General features: G+C 52.0%; 8 protein-coding genes across 8 annotated transcripts; 3 read left to right on the top strand and 5 right to left on the bottom strand.

The window, feature by feature from the left end:
* Positions 1 to 67: 67 nt before the first annotated feature.
* AAFC00_006110 (uncharacterized protein) lies at positions 68 to 2,123 on the top strand (the record flags this gene model as incomplete). Its single annotated transcript, XM_069346009.1, has 3 exons — positions 68 to 105; positions 171 to 198; positions 255 to 2,123. 3 exons carry the CDS (start codon positions 68 to 70, stop codon positions 2,121 to 2,123), a joined length of 1,935 nt encoding a protein of 644 aa, XP_069197220.1.
* A 281-nt stretch (positions 2,124 to 2,404) lies between these two features.
* AAFC00_006109 (uncharacterized protein) lies at positions 2,405 to 3,989 on the bottom strand (the record flags this gene model as incomplete). The annotated part of the gene is made up of 5 exons (XM_069346008.1): positions 2,405 to 2,435; positions 2,498 to 2,719; positions 2,847 to 3,282; positions 3,366 to 3,656; positions 3,866 to 3,989. 5 exons carry the CDS (start codon positions 3,987 to 3,989, stop codon positions 2,405 to 2,407), a joined length of 1,104 nt encoding a protein of 367 aa, XP_069197219.1.
* A 611-nt stretch (positions 3,990 to 4,600) lies between these two features.
* Positions 4,601 to 5,689, bottom strand: AAFC00_006108 (uncharacterized protein; the record flags this gene model as incomplete). Its single annotated transcript, XM_069346007.1, has 3 exons — positions 4,601 to 4,696; positions 4,768 to 5,372; positions 5,428 to 5,689. The coding sequence occupies 3 exons, from the start codon at positions 5,687 to 5,689 to the stop codon at positions 4,601 to 4,603; spliced, it is 963 nt and encodes a 320-aa protein (XP_069197218.1).
* A 955-nt stretch (positions 5,690 to 6,644) lies between these two features.
* On the top strand, positions 6,645 to 7,194 carry AAFC00_006107 (uncharacterized protein; the record flags this gene model as incomplete). Its single annotated transcript, XM_069346006.1, has 3 exons — positions 6,645 to 6,651; positions 6,731 to 7,104; positions 7,171 to 7,194. The coding sequence occupies 3 exons, from the start codon at positions 6,645 to 6,647 to the stop codon at positions 7,192 to 7,194; spliced, it is 405 nt and encodes a 134-aa protein (XP_069197217.1).
* A 4,274-nt stretch (positions 7,195 to 11,468) lies between these two features.
* AAFC00_006106 (uncharacterized protein) lies at positions 11,469 to 18,068 on the bottom strand (the record flags this gene model as incomplete). Its single annotated transcript, XM_069346005.1, has 1 exon — positions 11,469 to 18,068. The coding sequence occupies one exon, from the start codon at positions 18,066 to 18,068 to the stop codon at positions 11,469 to 11,471; it is 6,600 nt and encodes a 2,199-aa protein (XP_069197216.1).
* A 544-nt stretch (positions 18,069 to 18,612) lies between these two features.
* AAFC00_006105 (uncharacterized protein) lies at positions 18,613 to 19,053 on the top strand (the record flags this gene model as incomplete). Its single annotated transcript, XM_069346004.1, has 2 exons — positions 18,613 to 18,670; positions 18,722 to 19,053. 2 exons carry the CDS (start codon positions 18,613 to 18,615, stop codon positions 19,051 to 19,053), a joined length of 390 nt encoding a protein of 129 aa, XP_069197215.1.
* A 394-nt stretch (positions 19,054 to 19,447) lies between these two features.
* On the bottom strand, positions 19,448 to 20,506 carry AAFC00_006104 (uncharacterized protein; the record flags this gene model as incomplete). Its single annotated transcript, XM_069346003.1, has 4 exons — positions 19,448 to 19,687; positions 19,739 to 20,220; positions 20,291 to 20,414; positions 20,474 to 20,506. The coding sequence occupies 4 exons, from the start codon at positions 20,504 to 20,506 to the stop codon at positions 19,448 to 19,450; spliced, it is 879 nt and encodes a 292-aa protein (XP_069197214.1).
* Positions 20,507 to 21,042: 536 nt separating this feature from the next.
* On the bottom strand, positions 21,043 to 22,402 carry AAFC00_006103 (uncharacterized protein; the record flags this gene model as incomplete). Its single annotated transcript, XM_069346002.1, has 2 exons — positions 21,043 to 21,762; positions 21,815 to 22,402. 2 exons carry the CDS (start codon positions 22,400 to 22,402, stop codon positions 21,043 to 21,045), a joined length of 1,308 nt encoding a protein of 435 aa, XP_069197213.1.
* Positions 22,403 to 23,147: the final 745 nt, after the last annotated feature.

Below are 23,147 nucleotides of genomic sequence, written 5' to 3'. Positions count from 1 at the left end.
TTCTCCTGCTCCTTTGTATCATCTCTCTTTCTTTCCATAACCTCCTCAGCCGCCCGTATTCCTCGTCATGTCTGGAAGGCGTGGTGGCAATCGCATCCGTGGACCGTCAGTCATCGACCAATGCGCCTCTAATTGATTGAACTGACATGCTAACATGTCGGGAACAACAGACAGTCGGCTCTGACTGATTTCCTTGCTGTAAGTTCTGTCAGCACTTTTGCTCTGGTCCTGCGCATACTAACAAAATTACACAGGCAAACAACATCTCCGCAGCCCAGATCCGTGATGATTACCAGCGTCGTCGTGCCGAAGCAGAACAGCAAGGGAATGCTGGCGAGGGGCCTTCCACTGCCGCGAATGATCAAGAAGCCGAAGATGAAGCAGTCGCTGCCGCTGCCGGTGCTGCAGCTCTCGCAAGGGCCGAAGAGAAAGCACGCAAACGCAAGCGCGAGCAAGCAGAGGCTGTAGAGGACATCAAGAAAGCCAAGAAGAACAAGGCCAAAGGTAAAGGCAAGAAGAAGGCGACCAAAGGCAAGAAGAAGCCACAAAGCGACGACGATGACGACAGCGACGCCGACTACGACGATGAAGATGCCCTAAACATCTATAGAAAGTCACAGCCTGCACCTGGACAACTCGAGCACTGCGAGATCTGTAACAAGAGATTTACAGTCACCCCTTACAGCAAGACCGGACCCGACGGAGGTCTTCTCTGTCTACCGTGTGGCAAGGAGCTGGACAAGGACGCCAAGTCAGACAAGAAGGCCCAGGGCAAGAAGCCAGCAGGGAAGAAGAGACGCAAGATGGAGAGCGATCGTCTGGACGGCATGGCTGTCGGTGGGGCGAAGTCCTTGCAACAGCTGTGTATCGAAAAAGTGGCCCAATACCACGAGGACGTCGATGAATTGGGCGATATGCCACCCATTGTCATGGAGAGACTGTCTGAATTGTTTGCGAAGAAGCGCGTCCTCAATCCGAGGACCGTCAAACTGTTCGTCCGGCCCGACCTGGACACTATAGCCATCCACGACGCTGCCTATCTCGAGGTCGAAGATTACGTTAACATGTTCGCCGTCGCACCCAACATCGAAAAGCTTGTTCTTCGCAATGCTTGTCAGTTCAAGGACGAGTCACTCGAGTACATGATGGGTCGTTGTGACAAGATCAAGTCACTGCAGTTGTATGCTCCGAATCTGGTCACCAATGAGGTGTGGCACACGCTCTTCAAGCACTACGGTGAGCAGCTCGAGACCGTCAAACTTCAGTGGTTGGATGCAGCGTTTGATGACAACACGGTCAAGGAGATGGTCGAAGACTGTCCTAATCTGAAGCGCCTGAAGCTCAAATTGTGTCGTCGCGTCGGACAGGATTCGATCGCCTGGATTTCCAAGCTTCGAAACCTCGAACACCTGTCTCTGCAGACTACCCAGGAGTGCACTTCCCCAGCACTCACCAGCCTTATTTCCTCTGTGGGTCCTGGTCTGCGCACCTTGTCTCTTGAGAAATACATTGATGCAGACGATTCTGTTCTTGCTGTCATCAGAGATTCATGCTTGAAGCTCAGTAAACTCCGACTCGCAGAGAATGATGTGTCCAGTGACGCAGCCTACGCTGCTCTTTTCATCGATTGGAAGAACTCTCCATTGCGATTCGCGGACTTTAGCTCGACTCGTGACGTCGACAACAACAATCCCGTCGGCCCTGAAGAAGCCATAGGTCTCGCATCCAATGGCTTCAGGGCTTTGATGAAACACTCCGGACCATCGCTCGTGAGATTGGAGATTGCATCCTGCCGACACATCACTCTCGAAGCTTTCCTCGATGTCTTTTCCAACGGAAATGTTTATCCTTCGCTTGAAGTCATCAATCTCAGTTTCTGTAGCACGGTCGACACCAGTGTTGTGGCTGGAATCTTCAAGAGCTGCCCCTCGATCAGGCAGGTCATTGCCTTTGGCTGCTTCGAAGTTTTGGATGTCGTGGTGCCTAGGGGCATAGCACTTATTGGTGTCCCCAAAGCTCAAGATGCTATTGAGCAGTTTGGTGCTGGTATCGATGTGGAAGAGGCTTTGGGTAAGATGATGGAGCTCGAAGCCGCTGCTGGTGCCGTCGAGGCAGCCGCATAGTCAGTTCAGAACATACTGCAAGTCACGAAAGATATGAAATGGGGTCGGTGAAGGGGGAAAAGGGCTCTGGGTTCAGGTTTGGAGGGTACTGGTCTACGGGGACGATTGAATCAATGGTGTTACACGGAGCATTACGCGGAAAATGGCGTCAAGGTGACACACAAATTGAGATACCACACAAGGATTTAGGTACGACCGACATGAAGCCCCAATGAATAAATTTGCTACAAGGTGTGGTCCGCCGCAATTGACTTCCAAAATGATATCAACAACTGGCAGCTCTACTCTTGGTTGAAGTCGACCACGATACGTCTGTCATATCGAAGTGGTTAGCAAGATTACTTGAGATATCTCTTAAGATAGGGAAGACTGACCCTGCGACTTTGCCCTCTTTCAACTTCATGACGCTCTCATTGAACTTGGACAATCCCACTATCGTGGCGGAGAGATTCAACAGCCCTCTCCGAGCAAAGTCAAGTGTCTCGTCAACGTCTCGCATGCCGCTGACGAGTGTGCCCTTGACGCCCTGATTCTTGAACGCGAGACGTGAAGGGTCGATGTCCATGTGCCACTTTCCCGCGGGAGGAAGGCCGATGCTGTTTTGGTTTCCGCGTCAGCTGTGTTGTCCCATTCTCTTTCTGCTCCTTTTGAGTGTCGAAAGAGACTCGACAGAAAGAAAGTAGTATCAAGCAGCAGTGAAATGGAAAGAAAGAGATAACGAACCACATGACGACGCCACCGATCCTGCCACCCAGATACTCAATCGCCCTGGGATAGCTCTGCACAGCAGTGACGAAAACACCATGCGCGCCCACGCCATCAGTCAACTTGACGACCTCGGCACAAGTATCCTCGACGTCCTTGAAATCCACGAATTGCTCGGCGCCGAACTTCTTGCACATCTCGCGTCTCTCGTCGCCCGTGTCGACGACAATGGCGCGCAGACCCATGGCCACAGCCAGCTGTACCGCTTGGATTCCGACGCCGCCGCCTCCGCCTGGGAACACGGCCCATTGGCCGGGTCGCAGGCCCGATTCTTTGATCGATGTGTAGGCTGTGCTCGCGCTGCACATGATAGGTCCTGCGACGTGGTCGGAGACGCCGTCGGGGATTATGGTCGTGTACCGCTCTGGAGAGGTGATGTATTGTTTGTAAGAGCCTTGTTGCTGTCAGTATCCCGCAGCAGGGTTTTTGCAGAGAAAGGGAAAGGAAAGGTGTCGGCACAGTTGCAAATAGACTTACCGTCCTGCATCAACCCCGTAAAGATGCCGTTCTGGCAATAATTGTCCTTTCCGGCTTTACATTCGGCGCAAGTGTGGCACACGTCGACGATGGGCTTGAGTCCCGCCCTCTGGCCGACCTTGAGGTGCTTGACGTTGGCTCCCGTCTTGACAATGACACCCGAGCCCTCGTGGCCGGCGCATTGCGTGCTGAATGTTGACATGGGAGGCAGGGCCCAGTCGTTCATCATGAAGTGGATGTCGGACATGCAGAGGCCCGTGGCGTTGAGTTTGATCAGCACGTCGTCGGGACCTATTGGGTTTCTGCGTGTCAGTAAAGGTGGTTCACTTTCCGTAGCTCGGGATATGTTGCTTTGTGACACGGTCTGTCTCTTTTTTTTTCGATACCATCATCAAGACGATGTTTGTCTCAACGAGAAGAGGACTGAACAAGGACATGATAGAAGGAAATTGCACCCTGTGTTCAAGAAATAGCATCCCTCCTTTCTCAATCCTACCTACCTATTTCAGGAACGGGCACATCGCGAACCTCGATATGAAAGTCGGGTCCTTCGTTGACTACGACTCCGGCTTTGCATTGCTTTGGGATGTCAAAGGACGGCGGGGCGGCTGCTTCGCTACTCATTATTGATGTTTGATGTGATTCAGTGATAAGAAGATATGTTCAAGAGTAATAGAATGCTGTAGACAGGATGTGTAGGAGGAATTGACTGTTCAAAAGTATCGAAGCTGCTGAGACGAAAAGACTGATGGCGATGCCGAAGAGACCTCCAGCTGGTCTTGTACCTGAGCCATCGCTATGGTTCTATCCAACGCCTCTGCCTAAGGTATGTTTCCATTCTGTACTGAGGGGCACGTCAAATCCAATTCATCTGCCAGTCAGCTGCCATACCATCTACCCCGCACCTCTATCAACTCGCAGGAAACAATTCCGTGATGCAAAGACTCCTCCTCCTGAGTCTACAAGAACTGAGACTGATCAGCGATGAACCCGTCATGCATACCTCTCTATCTGTCCGCTTGTACGGCCAATTCCCCGCATCATCTTGCTATCTTGGTGGAGGTGTGTGACTTTGACTTTACTGAGTGGCGGAGAGACCCTTGTGGGGCAAGGCGGGGTGAGCCTTATGCTGTGAAGTTTGTAGAAACAACAAAGGGTTGTATCAACGACCCGAGGCTGCATTCACCATTACAGGCGGAATGATACCGATATTGATCGTTTCCTACTCTGCATGTTCACAAGCTGTCGCTGGTTGACTCGTTCCCGTCCAGCGGCCGTAGATTATCAACAATCTTCAATGCCAGGTTTATCTTGTCCGTCTGAGCATCAATCTGTTCGTGTCTTGTTAGAGCTCTGCCATATACAGCAAAAGAGTGGCAGTCTTTCTAGCCTTTGGACTTACCCGTTCGAACTCGAACAGATTGTAGTGATGGGCGTCAACATCAATGACTGCCTTGATGAACTCTGGGTAGTTTTCATCCCATCCAAGCACAAGCTGGTCACGGCGAATGTCAATATGAGCTGGTTTCGTCGAGTCCGGGTCTGTCGAAGGAGCTCGGTCTACACATCGCAGTAGCACCGAGAAAGGAGGAACGTCATGGCTGGCATCAGGGTCGGCCTTTGCAGGAGGAGGAGAAGCTCGCGAGACAGGCACCACCTCTGCTGGTCCCTTCAGCGGCTTGTACCAGACCTGTCCTGCAGGGACATCAACGTCTGCAGAAGTGGAATCAACCACGGTCCGAATGCCACGGTCTTTGTAAGCATCGGCATCCCATTCAGGCAATGACCAATCGGCCAATAAAGCACCACAATTATGGAGTGACTTTCGGACAAGCTCAGGTAAGTGCGAAAGCTCTGGTTTGGCTGTCTCAACGGACAAGTCCTTCAGAGGAGTGTGGAATGGCGAATCAATAATGACCATGCCTTTCACATGAAGACGTGGCTCAGAACGATCTGCAGCGATCATGCGTGCCATTGTCACCGAGAGAAACCCACCAAGCGACCATCCTATGGGCAATGGATCAACAAGACAATACAGCAAGCATCTCATGAACTGACTGACCGCCGAGTAAGATGTTTCCAGAAATACCAGCTTTCTTGATCAGTTGAATGTAATGACAGGCCTGGGCATCCATGCCCTCAGCCCACGGTTCGCCCGTCCAGTAATTGGGATTGTGAACGACATAGACGTCACGATTGAGCTCTCCAAGGATATGATAGGCGAATGTCGTGCCTCCTCCATCATGTATCAGGACTATCGGGATCTTGCGTGGATACTGCCCGGGCGGAGCCCATTGACATTGGGTGGGGTTTTCGTCGTCCATGATTTTCTGCGGTTTCAGTCGATCCGTCTCCCCGTGTTCATCACAAAAAGCAAATGACCTTACGAGATCTGATAATCGGACTATGAATCTAGGACTATGCTGCACACCGACCAAAGATAGAATATGTCGAGTATCTGAAGCCCAGGCGGTACCGGGTTGAAGATTAGCCCCAATTAACCCAGCGCAGCTCCGACTCGATTCCGAATTGTGGAGAAGGAGAGGAAGAGACCCCAAGCGAATCTTCCGGGATCGTTATCCCCGGCCTGCCGCCGCGAAGCCATCGTTTCGGAGTTTCCTTGCACATGGACCCGTCCCTGCAATATAATCCTTGACGGGGTCTGGAACCACTATCAAGTCCCTCACCAGACCAAGTTCTTCTTGTGTTGTGACGTTGTCGGTCTGCATCGTAGGATCCACATTGGTCCCTGGCTATCAGAAAATCAAGCATTGACAAGCAATCCACGTCCGACGATCCGGGAAGGCTTGGTCTGTGGATCATTTGCTTGACGCATCTTACTGTCAGTGGCTTCATCGATTAATCTATTGTAGCTTGATGGTCGAGTCTTGTGTGATGATATTTGTCGAGTGATTGGACTCCAGAGTGACGATACTGCGTCATTGTCGTGCGAGCCCTTTTTCGAGAGCTTTTGTAGTCGGTGCGGGCTCTTTTGGTATCTCGCAAGCATTGACACGATATCGAGTACCCGCTCGCTGCGTCACTTTCGACGAGCTCCGCCACTGCATCTCTGTAACGTAGAGTAGGTACTATGCGTGATGTGACGGTATGTCCTCGACGACGTCAGTGAGACGGCGGAATGTTTATAAGTATGCCTTGTCTCTCAGCTTACAACATGCTCAAATCAATTCCCTCAAGCACTTTCTCCTCTACGACGCAACGACTTGGATCTATTCTAAACCAGGAAATACTCCTTCACAAAACACGAATCCATCCATCATGTGGGGTGAGTGACGGCTCTTTCGCTTCGAGGAGAGGACACCCTGTCTTCCGTCCTCAAAACTGACCACAAGACCCCTCCACAGGCGAAGCAAACGACAACTATAACCAAGTCTACAACGACGACAACAGCAACAACAACAACAATGGCGACGACAACCAATCCTCGCTAGGCCACGAAGTCATCGCCGGCGGCGCCGCCTTCGCGGGCTTCAAAGCCTTCGAAGACCACCAACGCTCCGAAGGCAAGCCGGTCGAGCACCAGTTCGCCAAGGAAGCGCTGGCCGGCTTCACAGGTGCCGAGGTCGACAAGTTGGCTGAGACAAAGGGAGAGGATTTTGTCGACCGCGAGAAGGCGAAGCGCGATGCGCAGCAGCAGGCTGGCGATATGTATGATGATCACTATGGCGGCAGTGATAGGTACGACCCCTCGAACCAGGGCCCGCCGGAGCAGTTGCAAGTGAGTTTCTTTCGTTCTTCAATATCTCCTCCCCCTTTGGCAAACACTGACTGATGATTCTCGTAGCAACAATTCGGCAACCAGTGGTAGATTACCTTTTGCCTTTGACACGGACCGAGATCTCTCTATGTCACGCGGATAGAGATGATGCCGATGACTGAGTAGCGAAGAGAAATGTGTGAATATGGCTTTCATGAACCTGTATAGTAGAATCCAAGATAGAAGAGAATATACTTGTATCGAAACGACTATCCTCCTGCATGGCGTCCTATTATAACACAGACTAATGTGGTCGTCACGTCTCGCGCAAGAGCACTAGTCCTGCGCGGACAGCGCCACTGCGTGGAGCCTTCTTTTCTTCGTCTTCCACTTCCACTCGTACGGTCTGGGCATCTCAAACATTTTATCTCCGAGCATGCACTCAGAACGCCATGTAGATTCGACACGCTGTTCGTGCTGAGGACAAGGATGGCGATCGCTGTATACTTTCATAAAACTGGCCCAGAACTGCTCGGGATGATCGCACGAAGTCGGTGAGGATAACATACTCCGTATCCTGTGTTGTAGTACAGCAAGGTCAGGTAAATTTCTTTTCCTTATGGCGTGTGGTCCCCGTCACTTGTACGATCCACTGATGACCATTTTCTCCAAGTGTACAGATGCCGCTATCGGATACCAAAGCAACGACGCACCTCAGGCTTTCGGCTGAGGTCGTAGGCTAGCCCGAAAGGGATGCTGTATAGCCTAGCCTTGCCTCTGGACCGGTCACGATCAGGCAGGAGAGATCCGCGTCGTGTGTCTCTCTACACAATTCTTGAAGGCCAGAAGTTCGCGCGTTTCCTTTTCGAGTTGCTTTTTGCAGCTGGAGGCGACATCGAAGCTGAATTGATGCGAGTCCGTGTCGCCGCTTCCCTCGGCTGTCGGACCAAGTCTCGCGTGATCGGAGAGGTCACATGAGTAGTGTTTGCGATTAAGAGAGGTATTCAACGATACAAAAGGGTTGACCACGCCGAGAGAATGTTTTTATCTTGCCGTTGTCTCTGAAAAGTGGCGTTGATGTTGGAAAATATCCATTCCGGCATGTCTTTTGCTGGTCAGCGCCTGCTCTACTTCATTCCGTAGTGGAATTAAGAGTGTCGTAGATGTGAGTCGTCGGTGTCAACGTCGAGAAGAGCGTTTTGCTGGTTTTCTGGAGGGAGATATCATCACATATCAAGACTTGTCACAAGAACGCCATGACGGTGTCGTAGAGGGAGCCGATGCAGGTGCTAATACCTGTCCAGGACTGTGGAGAACCATCCGAGCAAAAGACTTTCGCCTTAGACTTTCGTACCACCAAAGGTCGAGATTCGAAGATCTTTAGCCGGCAAGATCAAAATTATTTATGCGTCGTCGTCTTGCGCCAAAATTTCATGAAACCATTAGTCTTGACCACAGTAGGCAGATCCAGCATGGTAGCAGCAGTAGTTTCGGCAGGAGCAGTAGTAGTTCCACTGCTAGGCAATTTCGGCACCGGCGGAGTCGACGACTTCGATGACTTTGACGCACCGTCATCTTCAGAGTCCTCGTCGCCGTCGTCATCGTCATCATCATCGGCCGATGGGGCAACAACGACCAGTTTCTCTACAGATGCGTTTCTCGACACAGCCACGGGTTTCTCCGGAGCAGTTCGCGGTCTCTGTTGCTTGGTCTTCTCTGAAGACATCTGGCGTTCGAGCACCGGGAGAGCAGTAGCAGTCGTAACAGGGCGGTATGCGCGCGTCCAGCCCTCGTGCAGAACCACCCAGATCGCGGTGGCTTCAATCAAGATGCGTAATGCCTCTGTCGTTTTCGTGGGTCGGCCTGTTGCTTGCGCTTGTGCTTGCGGTAGGTCTCCCTGGGGCAGCGTCTCTGTGCTTGTGCTCGCTGCCGTGGTTCCACTGGACACCGAAGACGGAATGCTGTATGAATGTTGAATCTCGATTGTTGACCTTGTCAGTTGTGCGATGATGGGATGGCGGCGCGAGTCTTTCGCTATGACACTGAATCTGAATTGCTTGGTGGCATTTGCTGCTTCGAAAGAAGTTGGAGTGATGTTTCGATTGCCGCCTGCGTGAGAGACCGGACGGGCGTCCTCTTGCTGCGCGGATGTGCTCCGCCGTGCCGGACGCTTTACAACCCATCGGACAGTACGCTTGTCTCCGGACCCGTTCTGCGTCACAAACTCATATGCCCCGTTGGCTAGCCTAGAGGGCGTCCATTCCTCCCCGTCGTCGAGAACGATCTTGCCACTCAGTCCATTGCGCTTTCGGGGCTTACTGATGACAGCAGGCACACGGCGCTCTGTCGCCTGCTCTGCTCCACTTCCGTCGCTATTTGAGTAATCCTCGGCTTTGACAAGAGAAAAGTCATCCAGTGCCACACTGTGTGCGTTCATAAAAGACTTGGATACCTTTTGTGGCGCATAACTCGATATCGACTTTAAAGGCACGAGGTCAAAAGCGGGCTCCGGCCTTCTTGAGGCTGTCACCCTTCTTAATTGTAGCAATGTGCCTGTGCGAGCACTTTTCTTGTTCGTTACGCTAGATGCATGGGGATAAGCTATACTGTATATCGTCTTGGATTTCAGATCCTTTTTTGGTTCTCGAGTGATGCATTGGATGCTACTAGCATCATCGTCGCTAGAATAGAGCTCGTCATTGTCTTCATCGGATCCAACGAAGCTGACTTTCTTCGTCTCTGGTCGTAGGGAAGAAGAACCTTTTCTTGGTCGTGGTATCGCTTTTGCTTCGAGATGAGGTGCCATAATGAAACAGAGTCGTCTGACGATATTTCTGGTTACAGCGAAAATGGCTGTTCATGGAGGACTCGATAGAAATCAGCAGATTTTTGACCGTCTGCTGGCACGATAGTAGCCAGCGTATCAAAACGCTTGTCCGTAAGGATTGGCGGTGTAGTCGCAATGGCGATCGCGAAAGCGAAGCCAGTGGAGGTAGGAATCGACAGAAGCGACCGAACGAGGGACAACGACCGGCTACTATACACAGAAAAGCAGGATCTGGACCTCGAGAAACAAAAATGGACAATGTAGAAGTGGGCGGTGACACAACATATATCCAAGGTACGGTAAGTACATCGTACCATTTAACGAAAGCATGCACGGAAAGAATCAACGAATCAGGGTACGTAAGCTGCCACGAAACTAAGATGCCTATAGGGTGGATCCCCTTTTTCATCAAAAGGGAGTAAGCATATGAAGATGAAAATGAGTTGATTTCCATCTTTTGCGTATGCATAAAATGTAGACAAGACAATTACGGATGCATGGACAGCTCCGTGGCATTGGCAACAACGAAGGGCGTCCGACATGGATTGCAACAACAGGATCCGTATCATCTTTCGCACTGATGCGATCACAAACAATAAGCCATCGTCAGATCAAGACGAAAAAACAAAGACAAGAGAATAGAAATCAGTGTAAATTACCTATAACAATCGTCAAACGAGCCTTCTAGCTAGGTAGGTAATCATACCAGAAATGGCGGAGAGACGGGAACGACACCGACTTTGTGGAGAAGGATCAAGGAGATAAAATTGCGGTAAAGAACTGTCCAAAGGAGAAGAAACATCGCAAGGCCAGACAATAAAATTATGTCAGTACTGTGACAAGCTATGCACGCGCGGCCTTCTTCCCGTTCACTTTCATATCCGACTCATAAAACAATCAGGAAAATGTTGCGAGGACGAGCGAGGGGCGAGGGGTGTGGAGGAAGAGGAGGGATCCTGAAGCGACCGCGAGGCAGAATCGAGACAGGGCAAATAAACAGATGGTGGGGTTGGCTTACGCAAGGCACCACAGCATGCATCGCTTTTTGTATCCTGCTGCATTCAAACAGTTGTATACAACCAAATGATACGGTGCCTCTCAGTACCATATAGGTAATCATTGCGAGAAGACAACTTCAAGCACCACATACCATTTATCCGTTCAGTGAGCCCACCTTACCTACCTTACCGTATCTTCGATGTTTTATACGGGTCTTTTAGCACACCTCCCGCCAAGCACCAAACCTGAACTCGGTGAAACTCCACTTTGTGTACGGAACAGGTAACTTTTGCGAGTATCGACATTTACCCACCTCATGTATGGTTTTTGTTGTAGTAGGGCATGAGGTTTTTCCATAATACAATTACACAAGAGAAATTGAGTCACATCAGAAGTAGTAGTCGTTCCGAATGAAAGACAGCGCAATGTTGATTTGAGCGGAAGAACGATGGTATTTGTAACACTGTTGTACCTTAGGGTGATTACTTGATACATCGATACTATCAATGGCTTCTTTTCTCTTCCTATAGATACATTGTATATACTTGTACATTTCACATCATAAAAATACCATTGGTATCATGCTCGCATCTTCGACTCTCGGTCGACGCATGAAGATGACGTCGTAATCATTCAGAAAGTCTGCCAACGCTTGCATGGCAATATCTCGTTCGAATTCCATCGGCCCCAAATCCACTTGAACTTCTCTTGTATTGTTGCCACGAATCACAAAGTATTCGCTACCGCGCCTCGCCCAGTATCTGTCCAGGTCACTGCGGAGATTGTCACTGCTAAATCTCGCAGCGTCGCCGTGTCGAGGTGGAGGTATCCTAGGAGGATTGTCAAGGTCTGGATGCTCGGCCATGTCGACGAATGGGAAGAGGTTCTGGAGAAGTCGGCCCAGCAGCAAGAATAGATGGATGATCTGTGCAGGCTCCACGGCCTCTTCACTCCTCCGCTTGACGTGATCGACCACCGTCAGACAAGACTGACTCAATCGGAAAGAAGTACCGAGTAGGTGCAATATATGCGGCTGCTCAACTAGACTTGGATATTGTACACATCGTAGATTCATCCGAAGTACCGCAGAAAGCATGGCGGTTAAAGCTCCAATATTGGCCTCGATGTCTGATTGAGCATTAAAATCGTAGAACAGATCTTGGAATACTGCGGTTGTCGCTTGAATCAGAGGTAAGGCAAGGATCCATCCACAAATGTGAGTCTGTGCGGCTTCAATATATGCCGGGAAAATGGTAGACATCAAGAAAGTCCGCAACGCTACTGCTCCCCTACCGGTCATCGCCTGGTGAAGCTGACCAGCAAGATAAATCTGCTCATTGTCAAGGGCTGCTCGCTCGCTGACCGTCTGCATAAACATCGACAATTCTTTGCGCGCCCTCGAGTTCTCGAGCTTGAATGCATAGCGTTTCAGACGCCCAACGACATAGGTGGGATCATGGGAAGGCAGCGGGAATGCAGAAGAATCGACAAAGAACTTGTCGATCTTGCATATATCGAACGTGTACTGTTGCATCGAGGATATGATGTTTTGTACGAACAAGACATATGCACCTTGAGCAGTGCTTCGAGTGTCGTCCCTTGTCGAGGATGCTTGCTGGAGCTCTTCGTAATTCTTCCGCATAAAGGTCATGGCCTGTTTGAGCATCTCGGCGTATTCGGCCTTCATCTCTTGCGTGGTACTAGACATTGACTCGATAGCGTTCGAATACGAGGCTTGCATGTTCGACAGAATGCACTCGACAAGACTCTCGCGTCGCGCACGGAGATCGGTCAAGCTGATGTTGTAGCGGCCAGTACGACCATCAGACGCAAACGGCAGATTATACAGCAGAACATCGTCTGGAATGGCGTTGAGTAAGCTGCTCGTGAGCGTATGCTGGAACTTCAGCAACGACTCCCGCTCCAACAGACTCAGTAGCCAAGTCCCCAGGAAGATCGCCCGATGCTCCTGCAATATCGAAGGTGTGCCATCAACGACGACTGACAAGAAGTAAGCCGTGTATTTCCGCCTTTGGTCTGTGAGGCGCAGCTGGAACCATGAGTTCGGGCTGTAAGCATCCAAGTAATGATGCCATTCGTTGACGCCCTCTTTGACGTGATATGATGCTATCAAGTGCCATGTATCCACCAGTGTCTTCAGCAAGTCGTCGTCGGGGCTCGTGTCCGAGCCGAATGCTGAAGATAGCAACTTGGCCGACGGACCATGGACAAAGCCCATAGCAGAATTTCGGGTTTCTACAGTAGTCTCGACAAGCCCGTCTTCGATATCTTCGAGGTACGACCAATCGCCGTACTCCTGGCTATCTTCAGTGGTTGGCTGGCTTTCGACGATCTGAGGTGCTGGCTTGGTATGGTGAAGGTCCTGGACGACTGCAAGAGCCTGAGCGATAGGACCAAAGACCTTCGGTTGGGCGGCGTCAAAGAGGTCAAATACTTCTATTAGACCCGAAAGCTCCAACAGTTCACGCGATATGTCCCACGAAGTAGAAACACAGACAGTTTGTTGGAGTGCATGCAACAGATCCATCACGATTGCTAGAATGCTGCGCTGATTGCTCGCAATTGTTGCCTCGACCATGGCTTCAGTAATGCTGGTGGATCCCATGGCGCGTTCTGCGGCGTACTGAGTCTCGACTTCGGAGCGTGCCAGACGATATTGAGACATGGTTGTTACAAGCATATCCTTGAACCACGCAGCTAGCGTATTTAGATCATCGAACCGCTGGCCGTTCGCGGTGTGGTATCTCGCCAATAAGGCCCATGCATGGACTGAGAGTCGGCAGGCTTCTTGATGAGAAGAAGTGTGATCAACAAGGCTCTGAATCATCTGTAAGCGTGGTCCACTCCCCGGTGGCAATACCCAGTAGAGAGTGCATAGCAGGTCGTGGTTGTTACGCAGCGCGTCCAAGTCCGATTGGACAAGCTCTTGGTCTTTCTGGTAAGTCCGCCCATGGTTAGGTATGAATCTCCAGGCGAAGCCACGGATTTTGTGCTTTGGAAGGATTGTCTGCAGAGCTTGGATTCCCACCACGAGTAGTTTCAAGAAGATGTGGAATGCAGGATCGGCATTGTCCAGCTGGATCTCAGGTGTCTTATCGAGATCCTCTAGGAATTGTGGAGAACCTCGAACTTGCTCTTCGTGCAAGTGGCGGAAACCATTTCGGGCAAAGAAGTCGTAGATTGCACCGAGGACCGTTTCACACTGACGCCAGCCCCATCGCGTAATGAATTGGTACACGCGCGAGAAGCAGGTACGCACATACTCGTTTGCTGTTGTACTTCTTCCAGACCGCACGGTGATGGCGGACAATTTCAGAGAACGATCCAGCAAGCTTCGTACAGCAGCCCAGGCTTCATTCGGAGATTGGTATCGGCTACCCGGATGATAGATTCCTCGCCGATCAAGCTCGAGGATTGGCTGCACAGTGAAAATATCGTACCAGATCTGATCCAGTGTTCGGACGCTGTTCGACAGGTGTGCGCTGCTGGTGTACTGCTCGAAAAGAAGACCCGAGAGGCTCATAGGCGATGACACCGAGGATAAGACGTGATTGACAACCACGGCACATTTGACAGCCATTTCGTTGTCATGTATGCCAGTTTCTCGCCTGGCATGACGTCTGTGATCTTCCAGGAAAGACCGCAGGGCAGAGAAATGCTTAGGAAAGCAGATAGACAGAACGTTGCGAGCCGTCTTCGTCAGCCTCTGCATGAGATCTGTCTGTGTCTGTATATCCACTCCAAGAGGCTGCGCAATATGAACCAGCTGTGCGCGGAGACACAGCAAGTACAATGTGGAATCCAGTAGTGTTTTCTCCATGCGGACGGCGTGATCTGGGACCTGCCTGAGGTTGGACGCGTGATCTTGGAGGATTTCCTCAAAGTCTGCGACGAATCGGGAAAACCTAGTGAGGCAAGATAGTCGATCAACGGGATCAATAAAGTATAAGCACTCAGAGCAGTACTTGATTATCAATTTGAGAACACGATCGATAGTGGTCCAGGAGGAAAGGTTTTCTAGAAGGTTGCGCTCGTGATCCTGGACGTCGGATAGTGACTGTAAGCTGGAACTTGAGAATTCAAGAATGCTTGCGAGCCCAGCTGAGACATCCTCATTCCACCCACTCCATTCCAGGGTTTGCTCTCTAAGAGGGATAGTGATTCGTCCTGCCGGCAGATCCAGGTCACGTTCTTCTATGGAAAGAGCATCCGCGAGACCCCCGCTACCGATGAAAGTGCTCGGGTGGAAGTAAGTGCCCATCTCCAAAGGTCGTACATCAAAGTCAACAGGATAGCGTGTTCCAGAAGGACCCAGACCCTGTAACGTCGCCTCGTCAATTACCTCGCAAGCATTGACTATGAGCGGGGGTGCACTGTCGCTCGCAATCTCAACCGGAATTGGCTCACTAGGTTGGCGAAATGTACGGAGCTCGACGTCCACACGACGCGCCAAGCGCTTGCGCCCTTTCCTGGGTGCAGAGCGATTCTCTACGGCAGAAACGTCCTGCATGGCGACATCTCCATTGTTGTCCGCCTCACCGCCTGCAGTGACGGTGTCTCTATCCTCGAGGAACCTCTCGAGGCGGAAGCGTAAGGGTGGACCGTCGGCTCTGTCCTTGCGGAAGATCTGCAAAAGACGGGAGGGCGGCGGAGCAAAAGTCAGGAGGTCACGATCGGGGTCTTGTCTCGACGTCATGGTCTCGAGTTGGCCTGGACGTAAACTGGTCGCAAATGCTTGCTTCGGTCTGAGAGCACGCCTTTTGGCTTTTGCAATGGCATTCCTGCTGGTATCTGATGCGATGCGGGCATGCGTGCTCATGTTTGCCCGCTCCAAGGCCCTCCTGATTGACGTGCTGGTCGACAAGGACATGCGATCCGCTGGGTCAATTTCTTCGTCGAACAAGTCTACAAAGGTTGCCGGCTTGAGTCGTCCTTCTCGCCATGACTTGAGTGGGAGCACGGCATCCAGGGTGTCGTCGTGTGTGGCCAGACGCACAGTCTTTTGCGTGGGGCTCTGGCGTGCAAGATCGGGCCTCTTTCGAGCTTGACGAGCGGCGAGACGGAGGAACTTGGGTTGACCTTTGGGTTGTCTGGTGACATCTGGGTTGACATCAAGGATACTGAGCTGCACCGGCCGTTGGGGTCGTCTCGTCCACGGTCGTATCTTCTTGGCTCCTGCTCGATTACCACTGCCCGTGGTCGTAGGCCCAGAAACACGATTTCGCTGGTGCTCGCCATCTTTCGCTCTGACAAAAGCATCCGTCAGTCTGGACTGCGTCTTCTTGCTTCTTTTACTGTTGCTCGCGCGTGTAGGGTTTGGCAGCATACGGTCGATTTCATCGTATTCTTCCACCTCGGCAGTGTCATCAAAGGGTTTCAACTGTCGTAGCCGAGGAGAATGTGGCGTCGTTGCAGGGCCGTCAATGGGTGGGAGTTTGGGCAAGGAGGCGTCGGACATTTCGGAATCGTCAGAAAGCACAATGGTCGACTTCCTCCGTAGACTTGCATTCGCAGAGCTGACACGCTGTGCGACACCTTTGACGGGAACGGGAGGCTTCGGGGTATCGTCTTTGTGGTTGTGCGTGGGATGAGACGGTGTCCGCTGCGTCTTGCGATCGAGGTTCAGCCACGAGGCCGGCAGCACGCCTCTGATGCGTTTCCTCATGCGTTGTATGTCCATTTCCTCGGCCGCGGGAGCTGGCGATGCTGATGGATTGGAAGGGCGATCGGAGTCCGAGTCTGACAAGGTCTGAGGAGGGCGACGAGAGGATTCAGTGCGCCCCGGCGGCGGCGGAGAGGAGGGTACAGGGGTCTCGATGGCCAGTGGCGTCAGCCCTCGTGGTCGTCTGAAGCGAGGAACAGCAAGCGGGGTGTCGTCGAGGCTGGGCGGACTAGAGGTCGAGGGCGGTGAAGACGGAGCATGGAGCGACAGTGATCGCTGAGCAAGACTAAGAGAGGGAAGTTTGCCCGTTGAGGCAGATGCCGAGGAAGGATGAGGCAGCGAGTGGGCCGAGGTGACGGGAGTGTCGAGAGTCTTGCGGCGTTTGGCGCCATACTGGATGCCAGCAGGCAGGGGTCGTTCATACCCTCCGGCTTCTTCCTCATCACTGCTGCTCAAGCGAAGTAGAGGCCGATCGCGACGGTAGCGTGGATACTGGGTGGCAACGACTTGGGTCGGCATAGAGGACTCAGACGAGTCTGGCGGCGTGGTTTCCTGAGTGGCTTTCTGACTGTTTGACACGACGAAGCCATCGTTGTTGAATTCCTGCTCTTGCGTGTCCTCGGCGTGATCCTGCGGTCTCTGCTGGGAAGTGGCGACGTGGACGGGTCGATAGCCACGAGCCTTGAGTGCCTGACGGTATTTCTCTTGCTCGAGCAGGTAGGGGTGCAGTTGGATGGCTTTGCGGGTTCGAAAGTTGCGGACGGGAGCAGCCAAGGCGCGGAAAGCAGCATCGTGTGTGGATGAGAAACGGTCGTAAGGAGGATGCGAAGAGGCGAGGATGTGCAGGTCGACATCAGAGAGATCGGAACTCGACACCGAGGCGCGGCGCCCGAGGGAGGGACTGTCGGGCCGAGGTTGAGGTTGAGACTGAGGTTGCAGAGGTGTCGAGCTCGGTGGCAGTTCTGGTACATCAATGTCTGTGGGCAGACTGCTGGGGAAGAAGTTTCCGACGTCGGTAGTGGATGGGTATTGCGGAATGACAACGATGGGTTCGAGGCTGGGGTTTTCTATCTTGGTGTACTTGTTCAACTTGGGAAGTCGGCCACCTTTGTTTCCGTCGTCGTTATCGTCGTGGCGTCGCGGGATAGACAGCGTTGGTGAGGGAGGCGCCTCGTCGTGGTCTGACGATAGGATGCACAGGTGGTCATCGCCATGGTCGATTGTGGATGCCTGGACAGCTTGGGATGCCTGAGGCCACTTTCTCTGTGCACTCAGACCCAACTCTTGACTGGCGACGTCGGAAGGTGTATTATCCCTGCTCCGACCTCCATCATCGTGTGCATCATGTCTCTTGCCCCGTCTATCTGTGTCTCTGTCATCGTCATGGCCATCGTTGCGGTCAAAGAAAAGACCACCGGATTCCTCCTCTTCTTCATCCGAGTCTGGGACATAACCACGCTCTCTCCATACCGACATTGGTGGGCTCGTGCTTCATGTCGATGTCATGTGAAGGAAAGAAAGACGAGAGAAGAAGGAAAGAGATCAGAAGCGGAGCATGGCACTGGTTGGACGAGCACAGATATGGGATATGTCGAATATCTGTAGGTAAGGTACCTTATGTTGTGTGAGTGTACGTGTGTGGGATAAATCGCCAGGTAAGATGCAGGTGTACAGTCCAGGCAGTTACGGGTTTACAGAAGCAGTAATTGCACCTTCTACTCTGAGAAAGTGGCAGATGGATAGTATTCTAGCAATGAGCAATATTCCAACCCTGAAGAGAGAGACGCGTCCAGACGCGTTCGTTTCGTCCTTTCACTTTCCTTCCCGTCTCCAACGACGCTGGAAACATTAAAGATTCCCGAGAGGCTTGGCATGACGCTCATAACTCTCGAGCTACAGTACTGCTCCTTCCATTATTTGCCAAAACACATGCAGCTTCACTCTGACTGGCTATACCCTATACCACAATTTCCACCCAATTTCATCTCAGGCAAGCAACTGAATTTACAAAAAATCAACCATGTCTCTCGCAAGAGCATCAGGCCCGATCCTCGCCACAGTCTGCGGTGTCTGCACTGGCAAGTCTTTCTCTTCCTCCATCGGACTGACCAACTCTAATCGAACTGCAGCCTACGCGACTCTGGGTCCCGAATTCCAGAGACAAGCCGCAGAGAAACAATCGGGCCAATTCCAAACCCAGCATTCTTCTCCCGATGATGACAGCCCTACCACAAGCACCACAATCATCTCAAACGACCAGTCCATAGGACGAGAAGTCAAGCAGACACTCGAGGAAACGAAAGCCGACGTCGCCGCTGCTGCCAAACCGAGTGTCGGCTGGTTCGGCCTCGGCGCTTTCGGGAGTGCTTTCGGCGGTCGTAGCTCGAGTAGTAGTAGTAGTAGTAGTAGTAGTAGTAGTCCCACCAAGGAACCGAAGGATGACAACAAGGAGAACCCATGATCTTGATCTCAAAAGACTCGACTGGTTCACTACGACTACATCCACCACCACTTCCAGTTGCGAGAAGGATTCGCCCCGTCCGGCCGTCTGTCCGTCTGTCTGTCTGGAAGGAAGGAAGAGTCGCTTGCTTCACAGGCAAGAAACCACCGTAATGGAACGATACAAAACCCCCCGACACAAGACTGCTACAGTCCACAGAAACTGCGGGGAGAGAATACAGAATACAGGACACACACTATACTACGCCTGCAGAGCAACCCACACCCAAACACCCGTGTCCGCTCTGTATATGAGCCCACATCGTCATCCTACTGCTGTCAAAAGTCTACTTTGCCTGTATTGTATGGCAACAAAGGACAGGGTAGGAGACGAGAACGAAGGCATTCCTTCGAACCTACGAGAAATCCTCGCCCTTCTCCTCAATCGCATTCTTGACCCTCAACAGCAGCGTCGTCTTCCACTTGTCCAGCTTGCTCATCTGGTCGAACTGATAGAGCTTGTCGGCAAACATCTCCTGCTCGCCCTGGTCCACGGATTCCTTGAGGTCGTTGAGCAGCTGGCACTCGCGCGTCGACGGGAAGGTGTTGTCGAGGTCCTGGTAGCTCTCGAGTGCTCGTGTCGTGCCCACCATGTCCTGTACAATTATTTAATCATCAACGAGACAAAAAGAAAAGAGAAAACTCACTCCTGTGCACAAGTGACAGATGCCCGCCTTGAGCAGATACTCCTTGACCGACCACTTCATCAGATTGTTGTTGATGGACGACCTGGCCACCTTCTCGTACTGCTCGATGGCCTTGTAGTAATCGCCCTCGAGCGCGGCCAGATCGGCGACTTTGAGAAACAACTTGTTGGCCAGCGCCTCTGCGTTGTCGCTCTCGTACCACGACGCCGCCGTCTCGTAGGCCTCGAGCGCGCGCTTGTTGTCGCCCAGCGTCACCTCGTACAGCTCGGCGACATTCTGCTTCTGCGTCGCCGCCCGCCGGAAGTTGCCCTTGAGCGTGTAGTGCGAGATGGCCAGCTCGAGCACGCGCGCCGCCTCCTCGGGCTCTTCGGTGCGGTACGCCTTGAAGGCTTCGGTCAGCGTGTTGGCTGCGTCGTCGGGTTCGTTGAGTTTTTGGGTCTGCAGTTGCGCGGCTTGCTCGAAGGCGAGTCCTGCTGATTTGCCTGTTTGTTTTCGGCGTTTCTCGTCAACCTTCTCGCTTCTTTCTCTCTTTGGAATATCAGAGAGAAATACCTTGCTTTTGCATGCGAAAGGCGTTGGCCGCTTGTGTGTACAACTCGACTGCGTTCTCGTACTTGTCCGTCTTGCCGCCGAAGAAACTGAAGCCCGAACCCGCGCTCGCTGCTGCCTTGTCTGCCTGTCTCTCTCATCAGCCCTTTTCTTTGCCCTTTTCTCTCTGTCTCAGCAGTAGGGCACCTTCTGGAGCAGAGCTCTAGGGTCTTGGGCCATCTTGTCGTTGGCGTGGTCGTCTCGTCGTTTGTTGATTATGCAGAATTACGTCTCTCGAAATGATGTCGACTTGTTTTGTCTCTGCAGCTTTGACTGTTCTGCGTCTGGAGTAGAGCGCAAGGTTTGCAATATGGTGGTGTTGATGGCACAAAGGTAGAGTAGATAGACAGTAAAGGTAGAGTAGATAGACAGTACAGTACCTTGAGGCAGGCAACTCCTAAACAAGACAAGTCGGTCCCCGCTGACGTCGGGACCACTGCCCGCGCCAAGACCGCTCTCTCTTTGATAAGGTACCTTACTGTAGGTACTGACCGGGACCCTGTCTCTCACCTCTACCTTTTATGTCTACCTTATAAACATCTGCTTGATTACTGGACTCCGTAGATTAGAACAGAGGATGAATCGCAATCGTTGATGTCTGGCAATGACAATGACGGGTGGAGACATTTGCCATGAAATTGCAGTATTCTCGTCAAGTCTACGTAGTCTACATAGGTAGACAGGTCTACACCCCCGCGGCTCGCGTCACGACCCCTTCAGCTACCTCCCACCCAAGCATTCCAGTTAACGTTTCCATCGGTACAACTGTCGGTAATGTCGGGCCCTGCCGCGGTCTCCATAGTCGATCCATCGCTCATGCTCGCCGACACAACCACTGCACCCCTCGCCGACCCATACTGAACACTACCGTGGAACAAACCAGCCGCCGTTGCAGTCTGCACGGGGAGAGCGACCCCGCCCACCGTGACCGTGACGGTCGCCTTGCTCGGAGTGAAAATGGCAAAGTTGATCTGATCCGTGGCGCAGTCCGTGACAGGGTATTCCGTTTGACCGTTCTCTGCGCTGTTGCATGTCGTACCATCAGCCGAGCATGCTGCCTTTGGATTGAGTCGGTACCAGAACGTGATGTGATGAGTATACGAGCTCGCAGCAGGCTCCACTCCACCGCTCTTGTACTTTGCAACATAATATGGCAGATCGTTCAACCATGCGTTGTGAGGGATGTTTGAGGTATACCATTGCGCTCCCGCCGGGATATCTGAAGTTATCGTCGTGAGAGGACCGATATAATGACTCTCGCCCCAGTCATTCCAGGTCAGCAGCTCGATAAATGTCGGGTTGAACTGGAAGACCTGGTCCCAACGTAGAGACCAAAGTTCGTCTGTGTGCCAGATCCAGTTCTTGCCATAGACATTCGTATAGAACCAAGGACTGACGGGCATCATGTACGGACGACCAGCCAAGGCATTTTGGTACTGGTTTATGCGTCAGTATTCATACGTCAATCTCGATACACAGCATGCTCACGTCTTGATCCGCGGTTGGAACGCTGTCCTCATGATTGGGCCAAGCGTCCCAGGAAAAGAGTCCATCGACTTCCGGAAGGGCGGCAGCAGCACTCGCTCCTAGACTCGAGTAGTCGGGCACGAAGAAACAACCCGTCTGGGTCTTGATGTCATCCCAATTACTCGCATGACCTGGACCCTCGAATGTGGAAACAAAAGGCTTGCCGTTGTACTTGAATTGCGCTGCACTATCCTTGTACTCGTTGATGTATGAAATGATCATGGTCGGATCCCAGTCAGGTGCGGCACCATAGTCGAAGGAAAGAAACAGACTGAAGCCATTGTTGTACTGCTCGGCGGCAGAATAAACGTTGTTCAAGGATTCATCCGTGGCTGGGAAGACTGCGGGCGTAGCTATGTTGAGAGCGAAGCCATCGATGCCTGCGTTATGAGCGGCCTTGATGTCGTTCAAAAAGTCTGCCTGTGTATAGCCATAGGTGTTGCCGATGATCAGATGGGCAAATACTTCTTTGTCGCAGAGTGCATGTCTGACTGGAGCCTGTGCCAGGAAAACAGCGACTGCGATGCCAAAGCTCTTGCAAGTAACCATCTCGACGAGGATTGCAGTGAGCCAGAATGAGAATTTACGATGAGAATGAGGAGACAAAATTCACGAACAGCGGCGTGGGCTTTATATACTTGATCAAGTGACTCGAAGGAGGCATTATTCGCGGTCGGTCGGTCGGTCGGTCAGTCGATCCACACCTCATCCACTCACTAGTCGATGAGGCATTTGAAAGCTTGATGTCGTCCTTCCTTTCGCGGCATGACTTTCACGTCATTTGTGTTCGAAGGAACAAGAGAGCGATGGAGACCTGACGGCAGTGCGGGTACTTATAATTAGAATGGGGGGCTAAAACCGCCGTACCATGTCCTCCTACGGTAAGGTGGATTGTCGAAACATGCAGTAGAGGCACGACCAGGGTAGGCTAGGCTTGATCTAACGCAGGTTCCACAGATGGAAAGGGCCCTTCCGTGGACTGAGACAATCTGCGAGTGGACGCCTTATACGATACAACCAATACATGCGACTCTCCTGTACAAGTATGGGCAGACATATAGATTGCACCCAAATTTATCTACAGGTATGACAAAGTAGAACAGCAGGGTTTTTGGTCGAAGGATCCGCACAGATGCACGGCGGGAGCTGTCGATAATGTCCGCTATGCTGGAAGAAGAACATGTCGATATGTCGATCCCACAAGTTCGACTGTTGAGAGCCTCGGTATTAACAATGTGATTAATGCAAGCCTTGAGAGGATGCTCCCTGAATGTTGCGTTGCAGACGGGAGTTG

Source organism: Neodothiora populina (assembly GCF_041146345.1).
Source record: "Neodothiora populina strain CPC 39397 chromosome Unknown canker_contig_7, whole genome shotgun sequence".
Taxonomy (NCBI): Eukaryota; Fungi; Ascomycota; class Dothideomycetes; order Dothideales; family Dothioraceae; genus Neodothiora; species Neodothiora populina.
This window is presented reverse-complemented; position numbering and strand designations above follow the sequence as displayed.